This window comes from Mesoplodon densirostris, chromosome 11 (assembly GCF_025265405.1).
Source record: "Mesoplodon densirostris isolate mMesDen1 chromosome 11, mMesDen1 primary haplotype, whole genome shotgun sequence".
Taxonomy (NCBI): Eukaryota; Metazoa; Chordata; class Mammalia; order Artiodactyla; family Ziphiidae; genus Mesoplodon; species Mesoplodon densirostris.
In genome coordinates, this window is record NC_082671.1 from 23035904 (window position 1) to 23058902 (window position 22999).

The 22999-nt window shown below is 46.3% G+C and overlaps 1 protein-coding gene across 1 annotated transcript; it reads right to left on the reverse strand.

The window, feature by feature from the left end:
• Window positions 1–1224: 1224 nt before the first annotated feature.
• BHLHE41 (basic helix-loop-helix family member e41) lies at window positions 1225–4013 on the reverse strand. The gene is made up of 5 exons (XM_060113434.1): window positions 3854–4013; window positions 3655–3718; window positions 3217–3324; window positions 2794–2905; window positions 1225–2330 (listed from the first exon to the last, which is right to left on the reverse strand). Exons 1-5 carry the CDS (start codon window positions 3913–3915, stop codon window positions 1225–1227), a joined length of 1452 nt encoding a protein of 483 aa, XP_059969417.1. The 5' UTR covers window positions 3916–4013.
• Between the last annotated feature and the right edge of the window lie 18986 nt (window positions 4014–22999).

Genomic DNA, 22999 nt, shown 5'->3' on the forward strand with positions numbered 1-22999 from the left:
TCAAGTGAGATTTCTCACAGTGCTACCTTGGCAACAAACTAAAAATATCTAGACAAGGTCTTGGTTTAAGCCTTATTAAAAAAGCTTTCTTTGTGATTATCTGGTATCTGGTTTGGTCTCCAGAAAATACATAGACTTGGAGATAGGAAGGCCTCACAGAGCTTCATTCCACATCTTTACAGCATTTCCAACCCAAACGGACCAGTTTAATGCTTTCCTCCTCCACTCTTGTGAATTAACAGAATATAGGATAAATCAGTTCGGACTAGTTTTTCTTTTTCTTTTTTTTTTTTTTAAAGTTCAGCGCACATTCTTTGTTTTTTAACACCAAGATGATACAAACTTAGAAACATGATGGATTAAATAATGACAGGGTGAAAACAGATGCACTCAATTTCATATATATATATATATATGAAATTAAGATAAGTTAATTGATTCACGGTCAATTTCTCAATAAAGTGCTAGCAAATGTACTGAGAATGACTCTGGCCTTCCTCATCCATCTCCTTCCCTGACTTAGTTCTGACGTTGGCCCAACTCCGCATCTCCTTAAACAAGCGCAACTTACTAAGAGACACCATTCACACCACTTCAGAACAGGTTGCAACGTGAGCGACTGCATCCTCACCGCTTCCTCTTTGAAAAATATACGCCTCTTGAAAAGCTGAACATTATAAAATACTGAAGACTAAGTTGAATTTTAAAAGGTCCTCCTTCTATTTGTGGAAATCTTCCTAAAGCAAGCAGGACAGCTTTGAGACGCAGGCAGACAGCAGCTACCTGCGGTTCCACGTCAGCTCCTCCGCCACCTTTCCCCTACCCTGGTTCAGCGAGCTCACTCGCAGAGCAGACCCTTCTCACTTCATCGAGAATTCGGTCCTATATTTTAAAAGACAATGGAACGTGGCCTAAAAGAAGGCAAAACTTATTACGGGGAGTTCTTTAAAGAAAAAAGAATACCTATGAGGTTCTTGTACAGCTGGTGGGAGAAGAAAGGGACGTTAGTGTGTGAAGGTTGGTGGGCGGTGAGGGATGAGCAAAACAGGAACTCCAAACGTACACAAAACACCTGTGGTTTTTTTTTTTTTTTTGCTTGTTTTGTTTTGTTTTCTTTTAAGCCCGTCGTGCATCTCTTACACTTCCTCCCTTGAAAACGTTAAGGGTGTTTTAACTTATTATGATTCCGCGTGAACCCGGGTCCCTTCTAAGGGGAGCAAGGATTCAGGGGGTTTCCTTTCCTGGCTGCGAGGGATCTTCCTGAGCGGAGCTCTCCGGGTTCCCCGGCTCGCTGCGGCCGGCGAAGGGCAGGTGGGTGCGGCCGTGCGGGGGCGGGGGGTGCAGCGCCCCAGGGGGCGCCACCTCGTGCGGCAGGAGGGTCGCGGCGGCGGCGGCGGCTGCCGCCTTCTCGGGAGGGGGCGACAACACGGAGGACAGGCAGGGGAAGGCGGCGGCGGCGGCGGCGGCAGCGGCGGCGGCGGCGGCGGCGGCCGGGGCGGGGATGCCGGGGTACAGCAGTGGGAACGGGGCGGCGGCCGCCGCCGGGTACAGGTACTTCTCCAGGCCGCTCTTGTCCAGGAAGGGCTGCACGTAGGCGGCGGCCGCCGAAGGCGAGAGGAAGTAGAAGGGCAGGCAGAAGGGGGCCGCGGCGGCCGCAGGCTGCGCGAAGGGCGCGCCCCCGCCTCCGCCGAACGCCACCAGCGAGCTGAGCAGGGCAGCGTCGGGTCTCAGCAGCGCGGCCGGGGCGGCCGGGTCGGGACCCAGGAGCGCGGCCGCCGCCGCCGCCGCGCCTCCCCCCAGGCCGCCGCCGCTGCGGGAATCCAGCTTCATCCTCTTGGGCGCCGGCGAGTCCTCCCCGGGGGGCTCCTGCTTGATGGTGACGCGGCTCGCCCCCGCGCCTTTGCCCTTCTCGCGGTCCGGCCGGGCCTCGGCCTCGCCGCCGTAGCCGCTGTCGGTGTCCGTGTCGTTCTCGGCGGCGAGCTCGGCGCTGGGCTGAGTCCGCTGGATGACCGGCACGCAGTGGGCGAGGGGCTCCAGCTTCTGCCCGGCGCGCTCCAGGCAGGGGGCGGCCCCGGACCCGGCGGGGGTGGCGGCCGAGGGCACGCCGGTGCCTTTGCTCAGAGGAACCTGTTGAGTCAACAGCTGGGGGGTGGGCAAGAACTGGGTGGCCACGGCGTGCAAGTGGTTGATCAGCTGGACACACCGCGGCTCCCTGGGCGTCCAGCTCTCAAACCGGGCGAGGTATTGCAAGACTTCTTTGGCGCATGTTTGAAATCCCGAATGGAACGCATCCAAGTCGGACTGAATGGGCGATTTCAGAGATCGCTCCCCTAGGATGAGGAAGGGGTGAGGGGCGGGGGTGGGGAACAGAGGAATGGAGGCGAGAAGAAAAATACCGACGTTAAAACATCTGCTTATCACGTGGGCCCTGCATTGACTAAAGTGATCTCGGTTTTTCCTCCGTATTCGAGTGATATAAGCCACCGGTTGCCCAGAGGTGGGAGGAGTGGGGAGGGGGGGAGGCGCCCTACTCCCCGCTGAAAAACCGAAGTGGAGAGGGCGCAGCCGCCACTTTAAATACAAATCTGACTCCTCTGAGTTCGGCTGAAAGCCTTTAGGATGCTTCGGGAAATGGGCACTTTCCAGTGAAGGGAAAGTGTAAGCAATTTAACAAATGAAAGTGAGCCCGTGGGCCCCAGGAAGGAGGTGGGGCTGGAGGAAGAGTCCTAACACTGCTCCTCTGTGGGCTGCCCGGCTTCCTCGGGGTGGGCTGGCCTCCCTGAACTGACTTACCATTCTGTAAAGCAATTATCTTCTGATGTTGCTGCTCCGTTAAGGCTGTTAAAGCTTTTAAGTGTTTCAAAGTTAATTCCAAGACCACCGCTTTCTCCAGGTGCCCCAGAGTCTGCAGTGCAAAAAAAGAAGGGGGCACTTGGTGACTTAAAAACACACATTTGGCTCCACTGGCTCTGCAGTCAGCACAGCAACTTAAGCAAACACTTTCAAAGAAGTACTATTCCTATACTTCTTGAGCTTTCCACAATACAGGTTATAAATGATTTCTTGCCTTCAGTTGTGAACACCTACTCTTCCTGCACCCTATAGCACAGGTTGTAAGGAATCTGATATTTACATTTATTCTTATATCTCTGGGAGTAGTACCAGGCTATTAACACGCCCTTGGAGAGCGGCAAAGAATAAAAATCTGCATCTTACTGTCAACTTTAGATGTTCAGGCAGTAAGTCTTTCAGCTGAGCGATGCATTCATTAATTCGGTCTCTTCTTTTCTTTTCTATTAATCTGTGCGGTAATTTGTAGGTATCCTTAATATATGAGAGTCATGGAAGAGAGAAAACAATAAGCTAAACATTCATTTACTGGATATTACAATACCGCCGCCCCACCACAAAAAAAAAAAAAAAAAAAACTGTGAGAAACTATGCCCAAGACAACTCTTTCCTCTGGACTGTTCTGAAATGCAATTTAAATTCAGGTATGATGTTTAATCTCCCCTTGAGAGTATCCCGCAAACCACTTAAAATTCACAGTCGGGGAAGCTGGAATATATTTGCGGGTAGAGCTTCGCTGTGAAATCAATGGCCCTAATTAACTATCCAGGCAGGTTATGGGGAACATCAGAAACTTACACTTACCTTGCTATCGTCTCGCTTCATGCTCCTTTTGGGTTTACACATATACAAAGAGGGATAATCCAGTCTGCAAAACAGAAATCAGCATCAGGCATCCATTCGGGGAGGGGCTCTGCCCTCGCCCGCTCCATACCACTTTCTGGAGAAGAAAAAAATCAAACTGAAGCCTAGACAGATATTCGCAAGGGTGCGTGCACCTTACCCTATAAAATCTCTATGTTCCAGTAACTGTCTCTCTTGCAAATGAGGAATTCCTTCGTCCATGTTCCACCGCTGTCCGTTTCCTCTGTTTCGATTTTTGGGGTTCTGTTCTATAATCTGTGGGACGGTAGCTTTGGGAGATCTTGGGGGGATCTGTACGTCTCCAGTCTCTCTCTCTCTCTCCCTCTTCAGTGCAGTGTTGAAAGTGTGAAGCGGTTGGTCCCCTCCTCCCACCGTGCTCGCTCTCTCGCACACACACGCACACACACGCACGCACACTCGCGCCGGCCCCACTGCGCTGGTAGTTTGCTCTCACTCCGGGCAGTGTTTGGCCACAGGGCACGCGCGTCGCCGGCCAGACCAGCACCCAGCTCACGTGCGGAACGTACCATCCGCGGTCCAGCCCGGAGGGGGGCGGGGGAGGAGGGGCCGGGCCGGGAGGGGGCGTCTGGAGAAAGCTGCGAGGGAGGGCAAACGGCGGGAGGGGGCGGGGACACCTGATCAGGGCCACCGGAAAGGAAAAACAACTTCAGCCAAGCTATTCATCTTCCCGAGGGCGGTGCAGTCAGCTGGGGGAGTGGGGGGGGGGGGCGCCGGGGGGTGCAGGGCAGACAGGGCTTCCTCGGCTCGGAAGTGCGACTCCCTCAATCCGTCCGTCATTGCGGTGCAGGAACGTGAACGTGACTTTTTGCTTTTCCACCGACTGTGCTATTGGTTTGGACCAGAAAAAGGAAAGAGAAAGAGAATTCGCGGTGGGTCAACTTCAGTCCCAAAGGACAATTTGGAGACTTGTTTGCTCACCGCTCGGTTGCCGGCGGGGACCCCTTAGCCCTGATTGGAGGTTGCCCCGAAAGGGGACAACTTGAAATCCGCTCCCTGAAGGATTTAAAATAAACGAAAATGTAGCCAGTGGGTCAGAATGTCGCAATCCAAGTGTCTTTCGGCCACACAGTGTCCCTGGGCCACCCAAACTTCCCGCAGCAGCCGGAATTGCGGTGCCACTAATCACAGCCGCAGATGACGACGTTTGGGGCCTCAGGCGCTCCCCGAGGAACGCGGCAGTGAGGGAGGGGGAGAGGATGGGGTGGCACGAGAGGGGCTACCGCGGAAAGCGATGCAACATTATCACTCGCTGGCTAAACTCCGCCGCGCCCCGGGTGGCGCTGCGTGCCTTCCCCGCCCCCTCCCCCCTCATGTGATAAGCGACTCCGGGAGTGTGCAGAGCCCACGTTTACTACCGCTGGCACCTCCAAAGCCTCCCTCCTTAATCTTGTCTCAAACGGGTACCAGCACAGGGCCAGCAACGTGATCCGACCTGCAGCTGCTGCCACATCACTGCGCGGGGAACCCGTGCGCGCGCGCGCTCGCCCTGCAGCCGCGGCGCCCGGCGCGGGGAAAGCACAGGCCAGCACCAGCCGGGCTACCTTTCCCCAGAGCCACCCCGGGAGCATGACTCACTGCTAGTGAGAGTTACCGGGAGGTGCCCGCAGTTGCGCACTGCCCCTGCCGCTTGGAACAGCGGACGGCAAGGGGCCTTGGAGGCCGGGGGGAAAGCGCGTCCTGCGGGACTCCCGGGTCTCCGGTCCCGCTGCCGCCGCTCGGGTCTGCCAGGGCGGGGATGGAGAGAATAGATATTAATCTCTCTATATACAGGTAGATAGATGGCAAACCAAACGTCTTTCCTTCCTGCATTCTCCCGGGTGATCCCCGAAACATTCTTTATTGCCAGTGGCGCGTGAACCAAGGGGAGAACTACGCCGAATGCACGTGCACCGGGGCGCAGCAGGGACTGGGGCCGTCGCTACGTGTCCCACGGCCCGCCCCGCCGAGCGCGGGTTCCGGGGACGGATCTGGGTCGCGGGAAGCGGCGGCTGGGAGGAGGTCACGTGTCTGCAGGAGTCGCGTCTCTTCCCAGCCTCCAGGAGCAGCCGGGGCCGCGGCAGCGCTGCTGCAGTCTCCCGAGTCCTGGGCGGAGACGCGCCGCGTCTGGCTTCGTGACTCCGGAGGCGGCGGCGGCGGCCCAAGCTCACCCCCGCGTGAGGAGACGCTCGCGGTCCGTCCACTTCATCTGCTTAGAGGGCCCTTTAAGGTCTCTCGACTTTCTCCAAGAGGGAGGCTTATTTGCACCAAATAGGCAATTTAATAATGATAATACTTAAAAGAAAAAGTATTTTTAAAATCCTAATTCTACTTTATACCTAGAGCCAGCCTCTCTCTTGTTTTCAAGTGATTAAGTGATTAATTCCCTTTGGTGGGGAGGAAAATTTGTAGTCCTAAAAGCGGCATACCCCTGCAGCACTGTATCATTTTGTCCTCTGGTTCTAAATTGACACCCCTCCCCCCAAAAAAAGCAGAGGAGGCGGGGGGGAGGGATGTCGTCAAGGTGAATAATTTTAAAAAATGAAATACCAGCTCCCCTTATAGGTTTCTGACGGTTTGGAGAAGGGAGAGAGTGTAAATATAAGTATGGCTGGAGTATTTAGTGAAAATGAAGTGAAGATTGGATCACTGCATCTTGGCTTTGTCGGTAGAGCGGACCAGACGCAAGTCAGACAGCTCATCAGGGCAAACCTTAGGGGGCAAGTCTGGGGCAGACTCTAAGGCAATAGGAGAAATTGGGAAGGAAGTCTAGAAGATCAGAGGTGTTAATTTTGGATGTAAACTTCCCCTAATTCAAAGACAAAGAGGCCTTGCTGCAAATGAAGCCTTTCCTGTTACCACTCTTATCTCCCCTCTCCCCATCTCTTGTGTTCCAACATTTCTGTTTTCTCTTCCACTCCTTTCTTTTTCTGATACCCAGCTCAAGCTGAAAGTGGAGTCTTTTCTAATGTTTGGTCTCCTTTGTTATCCTCAGTCCTTCTTTTCTTCTTCTTCCCTTTTTCATGCCCACCTTTTTATTCGTTTCCCTTTTACTTTTCTTTTTTTCACCTTATATTTTTCTCTTTCTACCTTTCCCCCCATTAAATGTCTGCTTTTACTCTTTCCCTGTAGCTTTTGTTCTCTTATTTGCTTTTTGTCTTTTTAAATTTCTCACCTTATGACCCAGCAATCCCACTACTGGGCATATACCCTGAGAAAACCATAATTCAAAAAGAATCATGTACCAAAATGTTCATTGCAGCCCTATTTACAATAGCCTGGAGATGGAAACAACCTAAGTGTCCATCATCGGATGAATGGATAAAGAAGATGTGGCACATATATACAATGGAATATTACTCAGCCATAAAAAGAAACGAAATTGAGCTATTTGTAATGAGGTGGATAGACCTAGAGTCTGTCATACAGAGTGAGGTAAGTCAGAAAGAGAAAGACAAATACCGTATGGTAACACATATTTATGGAATTTAAGAAGAAAAAAAATGTCATGAAGAACCTAGGGGTAAGACAGGAATAAAGACACAGACCTACTGGAGAATGGACTTGAGGATATGGGGAGGGGGAAGGGTAAGCTGTGACAAAGCGAAAGAGAGGCATGGACATATATACACTACCAAATGCAAAATAGATAGTGAGTGGGAAGCAGCCGCATAGCACAGGGAGATCAGCTCGGTGCTTTGTGACCCCCTGGAGGGGTGGGATAAGGAGGGTGGGACGGAGGCGCAAGAGGGAGGGGATATGGGAACATATGTATATGTATAACTGATTCATTTTGTTATAAAGCAGAAACTAACACACCATTGTTAAGCAATTATACTCCAATAAAGATGTAAAAAAAAAAAAAGAAAAAAAATTTTCTCACCTTGATCGCTCTTCTTGTTATTCACTCCCCTTAAACTTGAGTCCTACTCTTTTCTTTCTCAGACTTTTGCCTTCTGTAACATCGAGGCTCCGAATGTCCCTTTGCTGCAAGGAGGATGTAACGATAGCTAACAAATGTATAGCATTTAAGATTAGAGTCCAGACACCATTCTAAGGGCTTTTAATATAGTAACTCACGAATCCTTTCCACAGTCTTATAAGGTAGATACTATTATTGTCTCCATTCCTCAGATGAGAAAATAGACATATAGGGAGATTACAAAATATGCCCATGGTCCCAGACCCAGGATTTAAGCACAGACAGTAGGCTCCAGTGTCTGTGCCGTTCACTATTACTGCCTGATGTGAATAGTGAGGGCCAAGATCTAAATATTAACTAGCTGTTTCAGGGATGTTTTTTAATTTACCGTTGTGACTGTGCACATTTGTTGTAGTGTGTATGTGTGTTCAAATGTACTGGAGCTCATGGTAGAGAAATAGAAAGGTATGAAAAAAAGAAAGGTGGCAGTGTTTTGTCAGTAATTCCATTGGCATCTAGCTCCAAATGTATTGATTTAAACCCAAATCTATTAATTAATTGTTATAATTTCATCCATATGGACAGATGGAAGTACAGTTTAGAAGAAGGCTAATGATGACCAGCTGTTCATTTCCACTGAGCAAACTAAGCCAAACTCTAACGTGAAGGCTCAGGTTAGTAATAGGAAAGTTCACCTGTGGTGAGGTTAGAAAGGGAAAAAATCTCCCCTGTCTAACAAAGGAATAGAAGACTAGAATGTCCTCTTTGGGTATGTTTAAAAATAGGTTGAGTCTTATCTTTTCAGGAAGGTTTAATACCATCCTGCTGAAAGCCAAGGAGCTGCAAGATGAGCTCAAAACTCCTTTGAGCCTATAATTAAAGAATTCTGTGATGCTTTGATTTCAATTAAAGATACCCATCTTTCTCCTTTTAAGGGTGAGGCGGGGAGCTGCTTCCATTGCTTTTTTTTTTTTGCTTTTTTTTTTGGTTAAGTAGGGAAATCACTACCTATAGAGACTCTAATTAAAGGAAACACCCCAGGTCCCACCCCTCTCCCCTCACCCCTGCCTAAGTATTCTAAGCCCGACACTGATTCTAGTCACCTTGTGACTTTGCAAGGTCTTATCACGTTTGCTTGCAAAGTCTTGAATTTCCAACAGAAAGCGAACTCTCCTGGGAGCATTAATGTTTCCATGGAGAAGAGGTTTTCTGCCTTTTTAGGGTTTTACAAGCCTTACCACTCTCCTGGAGAGGTGACTAGGGTGTTTGGGACAAACTACCTGTGCATCTCTAATGGCTTTAAAGGCCCTGGATCTGCCCAGGGGTGTGGAGCCTCCTGCCTGTACTGCTGTAAAGATGTACCATCGGGTGTGCAGATGCCTTTCTTAATCACCTCCGTTTTGGATAGTGGACAAGAATTTAGTCATTCTACATTATTTTACATCAAAAACTTCATCAATCAGTGTAAGAAAATCTAAAAGAAAAAGTTTAGGGTTGATGCTAAAATCAAGGTGGGGACCATGGGGGGCGGGGACCAGCGTGGGATGATAGATCAGGGATGTGTGAAGCCCCTCGGAATCCCTCCTTTGGTCGTGCACACTGCTCTCACTGTTAGTGTTTTCAGGCACACCGCTGGAGGAAGGTACATCACCTCACAGGAGGATCTTAGGAGAAGAGAAACCCCACTGCTATTCACCAGAAGCCAAATATGACTTTAAACCACTGATAATGCTATTTGCTAAAGGCACCAGATTTAAAATCCCAGAATAGAAGGCTGGGTTTTCTAGTTGCATCCTCAGCAAATTAGCACAAGTATCCCTATTTATAATCCCTTCCTTTCTTTCTTTCCCTCCCTCCCTCCCTTCTTTCCTTCCTTCCTTCCTTCCTTCCTTCCTTCCTTCCTGGCTGACTGAGTTGTGTCCGGGTCTTTGTTGCTACACATGGGCTTTCTCTAGTTGCAGTGAGCAGGGGCTACTCTTTGTTGTGGTGCGCGGGCTTCTCATTGTGGTGGCTTCTCTTGTTGCGGAGCACGGGCTCTAGGTGCACAGGCTTCAATAGTTGTGGCACACGGGCTCTGTTGCTCTGCAGCATGTGGGATCTTCCCGGGCCTGGGCTCAAACCCGTGTCCCCTGCATTGGCAGGTGGATCATTAACCACTGTGCCACCAGGGAAGCGCCCTGTTTAATTTGTAAAAGAACTTCAGGGACTTTCCTGGTGGCGCAGTGGTTGAGAGTCCACCTGCTGATGCAGGGGACATGGGTTCATGCCCCGGTCCGGGAAGATCCCACATGCCGTGGAGCGGCTGGGCCCGTGAGCCATGGCTGCTGAGCCTGCGCGTCCGGAGCCTGTGCTCTGCAACGGGAGAGGCCACAACATTGAGAGGCCCGCGTACCGCAAAAAAAAAAAAAAGAACTTCAGTCTTTCTGTAGACGATCAATTAATGTGTCTTTGTGGTTGTAAACATACACATGAATCACATTTTATGTTTATGTAATATTGCTCAAGAAGTTTATACACTTATTAGTCTTTGCATAGCATCACAGAGCAGGTAATATTAAGTATAGGAAATGAATTTTATTACTGCTGAAATTATCTGTAGTTTTGTGATTATCATAAACACTCATGCATGTGGTGCCGAATTTAACATATGCTCAATGTTCCTGGAGTTCTTACATACTAAAGACAACTAGGGGAGTGCCAAGTCTAAGACCACTGTAGGGGGATCTCCCTGGCTCTTCTCTTCGTAAGTGTTTGCCTGTTCCCTCCCATGCCCAGGTGCTTCTCATACTGATTGAGGTTGATCCAGAATGAGACCGGAAAAGTAGAGTGAGAAGCAGATGACAAATCCATAAGGATTTCCACAAAGTGATCCCTGCCTTTTTCTGGGTTCTCCTGGCCTAGCTGTATAGTGGAAACAAGAGAGGCTGCATGAAGAGGGAGCCTTTTAACTCCTGTGTTTCCCTTGTCACTGCTGATGAAAATCCTTAGAAATGCTTCAGAGAGATACATGTTTGCGTTATTGTGTGAAACACAAATAGGAATAAGATATACTAAACAGCCACTTACCTCACCTGCCCATTAGGGGCATGGTCCTTGAATCCATTTTCAGATGGTGCCCACCCAGTGCAGAGAGCTATCTGTAATAGAGACTGGCACTTTATAAAGGCAATAAAAGAGTAGATTTAACCTACCCTTAGAACTATTGGTATAAATTTTATTCAATAGTTAAATTAAAACAAGAATTCATATATAATTACCAAAAAAGTATTATGTTCCTGATATTAACTTATAATCCTCATTCACAAGGAAACTAATAGAAACCTACGCTAGGTGTGAGTATCAGTTAAGAACTGCATTTGAGCCAAAATCACAGCAGCTTAAACAAATTAGGAATTTCTTTTTTGGTCCCATAAAAGAAGTCTAGATGAAAGGAGTCCAGGGGTAATGTGAAGTAGTAATAGTGCCATCACCATCCCAGACTTATGCTCCATTCTACACCAGCTTCCATCTGTCCTCAAGGTTGCCTCATAGTCATAAGATGGCTGCTGGAGCTCCTGCACAGAAGGATAAAAGGGTGTCTACCAGCTGAGCAAGTCTCCTTTAAAGAGCTTTTCTTATAAGCTCTACCCAATGACTTCTGCTTTGCCCAATCCTATCACAAGGGATTAGAAATACAGTTTTTTATTTAAGGCTCCTCCAATAATGTAGGGAGTTCTTTAGTAAAGAGGGAGCAGAGAATGGATATTGGGTTGGCACTAGCCATCTCTATGGTGGTCCAACTGAAGGAAATAGCTTGTTCGGGTTCTCTTTCTTTTTTTTTCTTCAGTGGGTCGTTTTTTCTCCACTATGCCATATGTGTTGGCAGTGTCCCTTTATTGTATGAGGGTATTTAATACCAATTTCAGAAAATGTTCAGTCTTTCCATCTGCAATTGTGCATATTTAACTAACTCCTTAAGCCATGGTCTTGAACATCTGTATTTTTAAGTTCTAATAATTGCAGAAATCTGCTTCGGGAGGGAATTTAAAAGGCTTTGCTCTACTTCCTGTAGAATGCAAATTGCAGCTGCGTGTTTTCTGGGAAATGATTGTCTTCCTTTTAATGTAGGGGCATCTGTCTCCTCTAGCTATGCCTTCTGCCCCCTGGCATTTGAATTGAAGAGAGCAACTTCCAGCAAAAATGCACCTTCTGATAGTTCCCACCTGAAGGGGGTTGGATTTTGCTCTTCAACTACTTCGAGACACGTTGATATAGTATACAGTGGCTTTGGGGTCAGGAGATTAGGAGAAGAGCTTTGTGACTGTGTTGGGTTCTGGAGCAAATGAGGGAGGAGAGAAGAGGTATGTGAGTACAGTAGCATGGGAGCAGCGGAGCCAGTCTCTAAGGCTGGAATTGGGAGGTGAATTCTGGAAGAGAATGCAGCTTTGGAACATTTTAGTGGACAGGTATTAAGGCAGGTGTCGTACAAACATTAGTTAGTTCTCTCCATTCTTTGAATGAGGCACCACTAAGTCCACTTTACAGATAGACAAACTCAGGTTCAGAGACTTTAGATAACTTGTCTTTGCTGTGCACTAAGTAGCAAAGCCAGGCAATAGGGAACCGAGGCCTGAGGTGTGCTCCTGGGGTTGTCACTGGCAGGAGTCTAGGGTTCTAACAGCCACCTTCTCCCTTCAGCCCCCAAGGGGATCCCCCAGCCAAGACTTTCACCTCCCTTGGTAAAGCCCCTTCTCCAGGCTTTGGGAGCCATCACCAGAGGCTGTTTCGAGGAGTTGCTGAGAAATGAAGAGAGTGGTGAGAGGGGCCATTCTGGATCCCATTCTAGTTGTGGAGTGGTGTTCCTGACATTTGAGTGGGAATTCTGGGTGTATTTCCCCACAGATAGACACATGGATAGAGGTTGTGTTTAGCCCACTGGATAAAGCTGCCCAATGTCTTGGAATCTGCTATTCTATCTTCATCTGTTAAACTGATATTTATTGTACACTGTGAGGGGCATTAGGGATTCAATATGGAACCTTGTCTTCAACAACCTTAGAATCTAATGGCTCATAATTTCTTAAAGAAGGGAGATCACTGAGGAAGCTGAGTAGTTATCCTAAAGCCTTCACATATTCCAAAGGCAGTACTCAGATACCTCCTCTTTGGTGCATTTGAGAAGCACTTACAGCTATGCTTCTCAAGAATGCACTTTAGAAATCATTCCAGAAGGTGTAGTCAGTGACCTCAGTCTATGGGTAAGCCTTGTCCTCCTGTAATCAAAACATCCCTGAATGGAAAGATGGGCAAGGAAAATACTATCTGCCCCGCTCCCATAAGCTGTCGAGACCATCATTACCCTCCCCCAACTTGCCCTGACTTCCTGATGTTGGTGGGAACGCCCCCTTACCCACCCCCTCGAAGCATCTACAACTTTATATGCTCTTGATCTGCTCTCTGATTCTGCTATCTCCCATGACATATATTGTGCTCTTCACATAGCTTAGTGTTTGAACTTTCTCTCTTTGGTATTTGAATCTAAACTTTGCCTTGTGGCTTTTAAACTGGTTTGCCTTCTTGGTGTTCCACATCCTCTGTAGTCTCCTGTAAGAAGCTCCTTCTCTGTCCCAGTCACTCAGCCCTCACCCTGACCCCAGCTGCTTGGTCATTTCCCTAGCAGCCTCCTTTTAGGGGGAGATTTGGACAGAACTTGGCTTAACTGACTTCCTTTGCTCTAGAACAGGTTGGAGCAGTTTTGAAAAGGATGATAAGCCATTACAATGGCCCTTAGCATCCAGGGTACAGATTTTTACATCCAGCCAAAGGGCACATCTTCTTCACCATCATACTGTTGACTTCCTTACTTCTTCTTTAGTCTCACTGCTTTAATCTGGAAAGGAGCCCTGGTAGGGCTGGCCACTTGGGGCAGCCTGGTGTCCACACCCCTTCCAGCTACGTGGACTGTATGGCAAGTTTAGCAAGATTGCTTGACCTTAAAGCCAAAAACTTGGTGGTCATTTTTGACCCCTTCATCTCCCTTCTTCCTCTCATCCAATTAATAACAATGTCCTGTAGATGCCACTTGTTAAATGTACATTAAATCCATCCAATTTTTCCATCCTCACATATAAGCCTATACCCTAGACCAAGCCCCCATAATTTCTCACGCCCAGTACTTGAGAACTTCTTAACCTCCTTTAACCCTTGAACAGTTGGGGTTTAGTGAGGAAAACAGAAACCATTCTAGATATTTCAAGTGGGAGGGATTTAACAGAGGGGATTAGAAGCATTCGTAACCTTTGGATACATAAGCTAAGGCAATCAAGGTTGGGAAAACCAGCTACTAACTTTAAGGAAATCTTGACTGACAGATATTTTAGGGTAACCTGAATGCCATTGAGCTCAGCTGCCTGCCTTGCTGAAGAGGCTGGGTTGCAGGAGCTTGCCTGGAAGCCAGTGTGAACCTCACACCTGAACACAGCCGCTGACACCGCTGGAGGAACGTGGTGTGTCTCTTCCACTTTCCACTTCTTGCACAAGGGCCTCTCATTGGCATCATCTAAACTCCCCTGTGGGCAAGGGAGAGTGCAAAATGTCATTCCCAACTTCCCACCTGTGATGAGAGCCCATGGAGAAGGCAGTGGATCTGGGGTGGAGCTGACAACAGACATCTCACCGCCATATCCACTGGGTAGGCATGCCTTCTCCCTCCACCACACCTAGTTCAGTTCCACACTGTGACCAGAGCAATCTTTCTGTCCATGTCATTCCCTTCATCAAAACCATTTGTTTCCCATTTCCATCAGGTTAAAATAAAAATAAAAACTCTGAGTGGCCTGAGAGACACTGTATGACTTGCCTTTATACATCCTCTGTGTCATTTCTCTGCCTCTTTTCTATACTCCAGCATGCCTACTTCCTTTCAGTTTTGTTTTTGTTTTTGTTTTTGTTTTGCAGTACGCGGGCCTCTCACTGCTGTGGCCTCTCCCATTGCGGAGCACAGGCTCCGGACACACAGGCTCAGCGGCCATGGTGCACGGGCCCAGCTGCTCCGTGGCATGTGGGATCTTCCCGGACCGGGGCACGAACCCGTATCCCCTGCATCGGCAGGCGGATTCTCAACCACTGCGCCACCAGGGAAGCCCAGTTTTTCGTTTTTTTAATGTACCCTGAACTTTCAGGTCCTTCACTAAGTTGTCCCGACTTCCCAACTGATTGGAATGCTTTTTCCCACGTCCCCAACTCCCTTCAACTCTCTTCCTCTTACTCATCCTTCAGGTGTCACCTGAACTGAAGCCTTGTTCCAGTAAAAGGCTTGAAGGACAAGTCATCACCCAGCTACAGAGCATCTGAAGGGTCCTCACAGGTGCAGGAGGTGGAGAATGTAGTCTTGGCTCCTACCCTCCCATCCTCCTGCTGGGACTTCCCCATACTGGTGCGGCTCTGATGGGCTGGGGCACCCTCGCTGCACTTGGGGTGCTGCATATTTCTTTCTTGGCCTCACCAGGCACATGAAGATCAGGAAGTAGGTAGCATAGAGGAGTGAAAGGTGCTCCTGACATAGTGGGAACCCCAGGAGCCTGGCACGGTCTTTAGTGGAGTGGTGGGCAGTTCTGCTGGGGTGTAGGGCCCATGCCTCTGGAATGGCTGTTGCCACTGTGCCAGGATGGACATGTTCTGTGCCCAGAAGGCAGTAAACTCTGCCAGTGTGCTCCCTACAAGTCTTGGTAAGTTGGCGTTTCTGACTCACAGAATTTTACTTCCTTTCACAGTGGGCATGGGCAAGGCAGAGACTTCAGGGGCTGGAACTAGCCCAGCTGAATTCCACAGGTGCTCTAGAGGCCGTGGGCTGGTGAAGTGACATTCAGGGCACGACTCTGCGAGGCCAGAAGTGGGGAGGGGGTGCAAAGTTTGGCATGGCAGGCTGTGTTTCCAGGTCTGCTGGGCTGAGTGGATCACAGGACGGCGTCCTGGGGCAGTGCCAGAGAGTTCCGTTACCAGGAGTGCAGAAAGAGACAATCGCCGGGCCAGGATGAAGGAGTCAAGCCTCAGACTGTGGAACAAAGTGGGAGGGTGGGGAGGCAGTGAAGCAAACCCATCAGAATGCCAAACTGGTAGGCACAGAGGAGACAAGAAGTGAGGGGTCAGTGCAGACAAAAGTGAGCTGGAGCAAGTCGCGGGAGGCAGGACCCTGGTCGGTATAAGATGCTGCTGATGCAGGAGGATTCTCCCCAGGGTGGTCAGTCATGCGCCCAAGAGTCTGGAAATAGGGGCAGGACCACTTCCACCCTCACATCCCCAAACCAACTTTGCATTTACTCACACTTGCAGAAACACAGAGGTCCCATTTCCCTAATTGTGTATTCAGACAGACAGCATGGATTTTCCTGGTCACGAGGTTGCAAAATAAAGACTACACCCATCAAGCCCAGCCCAGGGATGGCGAGCCGTCAGCAGGCCTGGGCCTGAGTTCACACCTGCTCGACAGTCCTGCATTGTCCTTGGTGATCCAGCCCATAAACTTCTGAGCCTACTGTGATTTTGGATAGTAATGCTAATGATTTTTCTGGGATCTGTGGTGTTTTAATATTTTAGAAATTCCGCCTCAGACATACTGAGAGTAATGAAATAGACACATCACACATTTCTCTCCTGGTTCATATTATTTCATATTCCTGCTTACGGTGGCAGAGTGCTGTGGGCTGTGGCTTTAAGACCAAGGAGACCTGCGTTCAAATGTTGTTTTCCCCTGACTAGCTGACCTTGGGCAAGTTATTAATGCGTCAGTTTTCTCAAATGTAGCACAGAGGTACCGATGCCTACCTCCGCCTGGCTTTTGTGCAGGCTGGTGACAATGCATTCAGAGCCCCTACAGCATGGTAGGTGAGCAGTAAATGGTAGCTATTATTGTCCTCTTTTAGCTGCCTGGTTACAATTATGGGTATCATAGAGTATGGTTTGAAAATAATTGATAGATTAAGTAAAATATTTTAAGTTCAAGAGGTAAACCTATTGCTTTCAATTATCCTTTATTTTACTAATAGGTGAATAACAATAAAATCGAGGGCCAGACCTGTCACTGTGATTTTTCCATTAATGAGATGTAGTTTTATTTCATGTGCTGGTTGAAAATAGGCAATACCGGCCACAACCTTATGATTTTTTTTTTTTTTTTTTTTTGCGGCACGCTGGCCTCTCACTGTTGTGGCCTCTCCCGTTGCGGAGCACAGTCTCCAGACGCGCAGGCTCAACGGCCATGGCTCACGGACCCAGCTGCTCCGCGGCATGTGGGATCCTCCCGGACCGGGGCACGAACCCGTGTCCCCTGCATCGGCAGGCGGACCCCCAACCACCGCGCCACCAGGGAAGCCCAACCTTATGCTTTTTGAATCATACTCTTCGGAGTGCTCTTCTGAGAGGTCACACAGCTCCATATTTGTGCACGAATGTGGGGAGATGCTGTCAGCCCATGCTTTGTCATAAATTAAAGTCTTGTTCAGGTCTTAAATGAATGACATGCCTAAATTCAGTTTCAAGTTTTGTTCTCCGGCCATGGAAGATACAGTGACTGATTTCTTTTTTATGCCATCTACCCTAATAATATTAGCAAGCACTTTTGTAGCAGTTATTTGGTGCCGTGCTCTGTTTCAGTGTTTTACAAATATTAATTCATTTAACTGCTTAATGGTCCTTTGAGATGGGAGCTGTGATGTTGCCATTCAGAAAAGGGGGAAACTGAGGCACATGATGCAGCAATTTGCCCACGTCACACAGCTAGTAAATGGCAGAGCCAGGGTTCCACAGTCAGTGCCCACAGCCTCTTGTTTTACAGCCTCTCTGCACAGCGGCCTCCCCATTATCCAGAGGAAAATGGAGCATTTCTATTCACCATCTATGACATGTTTAGAGAAGAGAGGTTCATGGTGCCAGAAGGAACATGGGCTTTGGAGTCTGAAACTCGGGGCAGAAGGTTAAACTTTGCCACCCCTTGTTTGCCTGACCATGAAAGGCAACGCATCGAACTTCTGCAAACCCCAGCGTCCTCACTGTTTACAAAGTGGAGATATTATATACCTATTGTGAGCGTGACTAATATTATGTCTAACACATAGGAGATGCCCAAGAAGTATGTCCCTACCTTGTTTACTTAATATCTAAATATATCCAAATATGCAATTATTGGTGGTTTCTTTTCTCCTGAAAATTAACTTCTTGACTTCTTTTAACTTTTCAGCTTAAAAATATAGGGTAAAATTGGATCACTCAGTTAATAATGTAGAGCATCTACGTGGAAAGCATCTTCTACATCGGTGCTGTTCAGTAGAACTTCTTGTGATGATGGAAATGTTCTATAACCTGTGCTGCCCTGTATGGTGGCCCCTGGCCTCATGTGGCTATTGAGCTTTTGAAATGTGGTTAGTTTAACTAAGGCACTGATTTTTCAATTTTATTTCATTTTAACAAATCTAAATTTGAGTTTAAATAGCCAGGTGTGGTTAGTGGGTATCGTATTGCCTAGTGAAAGTGTAGATGCTTTAATCAGGTCCAAATAGTTGATCAGCAGATAATTCTTTTAAGAAAGCCAAGTAAGTTTCTTTTTTTTAATTTGAATTTTATTTTATTTTTTATACAGCATGTTCTTATTAGTTATCCATTTTATTCATGTTGGTGTGTATACGTCAATCCCAGTCTCCCAGTTCATCCCACCACCACCACCCCACCCCACCTACTTTCCCCCCTGGTGTCCATACGTTTGTTCTCTACATCTGTTTCTCGACCAAGTAAGTTTCTTAACCTGTTCTTTTTCTAAGGTGTCTAAGACCTCTGTGTAGGAAAGAAAAAATATCAATTATCAAGCACAAATTCAGGCAAATAAACAGAAGATATAGCCCTCAGTCTCTAGGTTTTATGATATTTGACAGATCCATTTTAATTTTACTGGAACTCAAATGACATAACTTATCAACATTTTGATCATGAATTTGCTATGAATATTTTAGTCACTTCCCATAAATAGATAGTAATATAATAATTTTAATACTGCAAACACTACCATATGCCTATTGGGTCTGTATGTAAACAGTGGTATGTTGGTAAACGATTAACTGGTTCTCTAGGGAAAATGTGTGCATACAAAATGTTTGTGTGTATGCGTATAGTTTATTGTACATTTTACTGTTATGAAGGATATGAAGCAAAGACTACTCCTTTAAACTCCATGTAGCCAATTGATTCTCACTGAATGCTTTTATTAATTTTTGCCAAACTCTTTATCCCTTGCCAACCTTTGGTTGTAATTAATTCACAAGTGTAATTCCTACATGAATGTTTGTTGATTTTTTATTTGTTATGTTATGAGTTGCTATGTAAATGTTATATCATTATGTTCATGAGTAAGGTGAAAGTGAAACAATGAAGACATTTTTTAGAACCTCACTCATTCATACCCGTGATATGAGCAACTTCTTTTCTAAACCAGATAATTTTCACATTCTGGAAAAATATTTCCTGAAATTTTTGTGCTATTCACAATATGATGACTACAGATATGACACAATTTTAGGTTCAATCTGCATGATTAACATTTTCTCCTTCACTTTTTTGAGTCTAACAATTGACAAAATAATGACCCAATCCCTAATTTGTAGCCCTTGCCAATTTCCATGGCATACACATTCCCACCACTAGCAATTTCAAGCTACCAAGGCAACATCACTGAACGCAGAGTTGGTAAGCTACAATAGACATAATTAATCTCAAGAGCATAGAGAATAGTAAAATGTAGTAAAACAATTAGGAAGTGATGAGTTTTGAGTATTTATTACTTTCATTCTTTTTTTTCCCCTTTTTTAAAAATTTTTAAAAAATTTTTAATTTTTATTTATTTATTTTTTAACATCTTTATTGGAGTATAATTGCTTTACAATGGTGTTACTTTCATTCTTAATATGATTTATTTAGTTATGTTTATATAACCTAATTTCTAATAATGGCTAGCCCAGAATTAGTCTTGTGTTCATCAGCAATCTACTGAGGGGCCGCTCTGTGCCAGGACTAAGTGCTAGGGCTATAAATATGAGCAAGGCCTGCCCAGGATACGCTCTTGCCCTCTTCTCTATCTACTTTTTCTCCCTGGATGATCTCATCTAGGCTCATGGCTTTAATATCGTCTTTATGTTGATGACTTCCAGATTTATGTTTCCACCTCCATTTTCAACTGCAAGCTCCAGACTCATAAATCCAGCTGCCTACCTGATGGCTCCCCTTGGATATCTTAAACTAGTTATCTTAAACCTGACTATCTCAGCCTGAGACATCTTAATGTCCACCTTCTGCCCCCAATCCATCCACTCTGCCTCTATTCTTCACGATTCTCAGTCAGTGACTCTACAGTACACTAGTTGATTGAGCCCCAAATTTAAGACACATCCTTGGCCCTTCACTTTCTTTCCTTTCTGTATCCAATCCAATAGCAAGTCCTGTTTTTTTCTGTACCAAACTATTTCCTGAATGTGGACAGTCTTCACCATCTTCAGTGCTGTCAGCCTAGTCAGTTGCACTCTCTCCCCTTGGGACTAGGAAGAGACTCTCATTTGATCTTCTTGCTCCACTTTTCCCCTTACCTAACTTTACACACACTATGAAGAATTAACTCTTAAAAATATAACCCAGGGCTTCCCTGGTGGCACAGTGGTTGAGAGTCCGCCTGCCGATGCAGGGGACACGGGTTCGTGCCCTGGTCCGGGAAGATCCCACATGCCGCAGAGCGGCTGGGCCCGTGAGCCATGGCCACTGAGCCTGTGCGTCCAGAGCCTGTGCTCTGCAACGGGAGAGGTCACAACAGTGAGAGGCTTGCGTACCGCAAAAAAAAAAAAAAAAAAAAAAAATTAATAATAATAATAATAAATAAATAAATAAATAAATAAATAAATAAATATATATATATATATATATATATATATATATATATATATATATATATATATATATATAACCCAGCTCATGTCACTCTTTTGCTTAAGATCTATCCAGTGGCTATTTATTACAATTAGAATAAAGTCCAAATTTCTGTGACTGTGGTAGGCAGAATCATGGGCCCCCAAAGATGTCCATATCCTAATCCTTGGAACCTGTGAATAAATATTTCCTTACACAGCAAAAAGAACTTTGCAGATGTGACTAAATTAAGGACCTTGAGATGGGGGGGATAATCCAGGTGGTCCCAGCATAATCACAAGGGTCCTTAAAAGTGGGAAAAGGCGGTAGAAGAGAGTCAAAGGGAGAGGTAACTACAGAACGATCAGGGAGATGCCACACTGCTGGCTTTGAAGATGGAGGAAGGGGGGCAAGAACTAAGGAATATGGGCAGCCTCTGGAAGCTGGAAAAGGAGAGGGAGTGGCTTCTTCTCTAGAGCCTCCCAAAAGGAATGCTGCCCTGCGAACCCCTTGACTTTAACCCAGTGAGAACCATGTCAGTCTTCTAAATTACAGGACTGTAAGATAAGTTTGCGTTAGTTGAGCTGGTAAATTTCTGACGATTTGTTACATACAGCAACAATACAAATACAATCGCCTATAAGACCCTACAAGATCTGCTTCCTGTCAACCTGATCTCAGCTGCTGTCATTCTTCCCACTTGTTCACCATGCTCTAGCCATCTACACTTCCATCTTGTCTACATAACAAGCGGATTCTTCCTTAGGGCTTTTGTACCAGCTATTCCTTTGCCTATAACTTTCTTCCACAGATCTTCACATAGCTGGCTTTCCATCATTTGGGTTTTTGAAACCTCCTCAGAAAGGCACCATCCCCTAGTCACTCTTTAATCTGCATTTTATTTTCTATATAGCTTTAATCCAGATCTGAAATTGTCTTAGTAATATGTTTATTGTCTTTGTAACCCCCTACCAGACACGCACCATTAAAATAGAAACTTCATGAAATCACGGATCTAGTCTACCATGTTCACCTAGTAAGCACTCTGTGAATATTTGTTGAAAAAATGAATGACAACATGGTGTCTTGCCTGAGGATATGCACAGTCTATGGGCGAGAAGATGAATGAAACAATGATTACAGAACAGTGTAATGAATGCTATGAGAGGGGTTCATATGGGGTGTTCTAGGCATCCATAAGGAAAGCACCTTGGCAGGCTTTCCAGAGGAATGACTACTAGGAAGAATCTTGAAAAGAAAGTGGGAAAGTAAAGCCAGGTTAAAAAAATAAAATAAAATAAAAGAGCAGGTAGATCTTCCAGCAGAGGTTGTTGGCAGGGCAAGGGCACAGAGGTGTGAAATAGGAAGTTATTATGGGCACTGCAGGTGGTTTGGTTACCTGGGAGCCTAAAGTGAAAGGTAAGAAAATGCCTCCTCACAGAGCACTTTGTATGACCTACAAAGAGAATGTAAATTTGTCTAGGTGGCAGTTAGGGGCCCTTGAAGGGTTGTAAGCTGTGTCAGTTTTGAATTTAAAAATTTACTCTGATGATACTGTTGAGAATAGACTGAAGGGAAAGGGTGCTGGAGCAGGACATTAGTTGGGTGGATGTGGCCACTGTCAACGTAAAAGACCCTACGGAAGTAGCAATGAAGATGGAGAATGATAGGGAGATCTGAGAAATATTTTTGAAGTAGATTTTTTGGGGTTGGAGACCAATTTATTGTGTGGAATGAGGGAGAAGAAGGATTAGGAATGACTCTTGGGGTTTTGGCTTGGGTGACCGGGCAGAGAGTGGTACCACCAACAAGAATAGGAAGTACAGGAGGAGGATATGAGACAGACTTCACTATGACATGTTTGAGGTGTCATGAAGGTGGAGGAGACATCTCAGAGACACTTGGATAATTGGATCTGAAGCTTGGGGGAAGGATCAGTCTAGAGATTGAGATTTGAGAGTCAATGGCGTACGTGATGTGAGCGGTTGAGATAGTTTTGCAGACATAGAGATTAGAAGAGAAGTGGATCAAGGGTGAAACATTGCAGAATACCAATTTTTATGCATTGGATGGAAGAAGATTAATCCAAGAATGGAAACAAGGTGGAATAGTCAGAGAGGAAGGAAAAGAATCAGGAATGTGCTCTCATGGCCAGAGATGACTGGCTTCTGTACCTGCGCCTGTGATTTAGCACCCATTTCAAATGTTGCCTCTTCCAGGTCCTCTCAAATGGGTGCCATTATTTTTCATTGAATCACTTCCATTCCTTACATGTACCAATTTTATGGTGATTGTTATATTGTAAATTTTTTTGTACTCTGGTCTAATTATCTCCCTCCTAAATTGTAAATTTCTTGAAAGCAGAAACTATGACTTACTTAGTTTTCATGTCTTGTAGTTCTCAGTAGAATATCTTACACATACACACTTGTGACAAATATGACCACTGAA

Coding starts and splice junctions, on each gene's coding strand:
- BHLHE41 (XM_060113434.1), bottom strand. CDS start 3,915: ATGGACGAAGGAATTCCTCATTTGCAAGAGAGACAGTTACTGGAACAT. Junction 3,325..3,654: donor TGAAGCGAGACGATAGCAAG/GTAAGTGTAAGT, acceptor TCATATATTAAG/GATACCTACAAATTACCGCA. Junction 2,331..2,793: donor GATAATTGCTTTACAGAATG/GTAAGTCAGTTC, acceptor TCCTCATCCTAG/GGGAGCGATCTCTGAAATCG.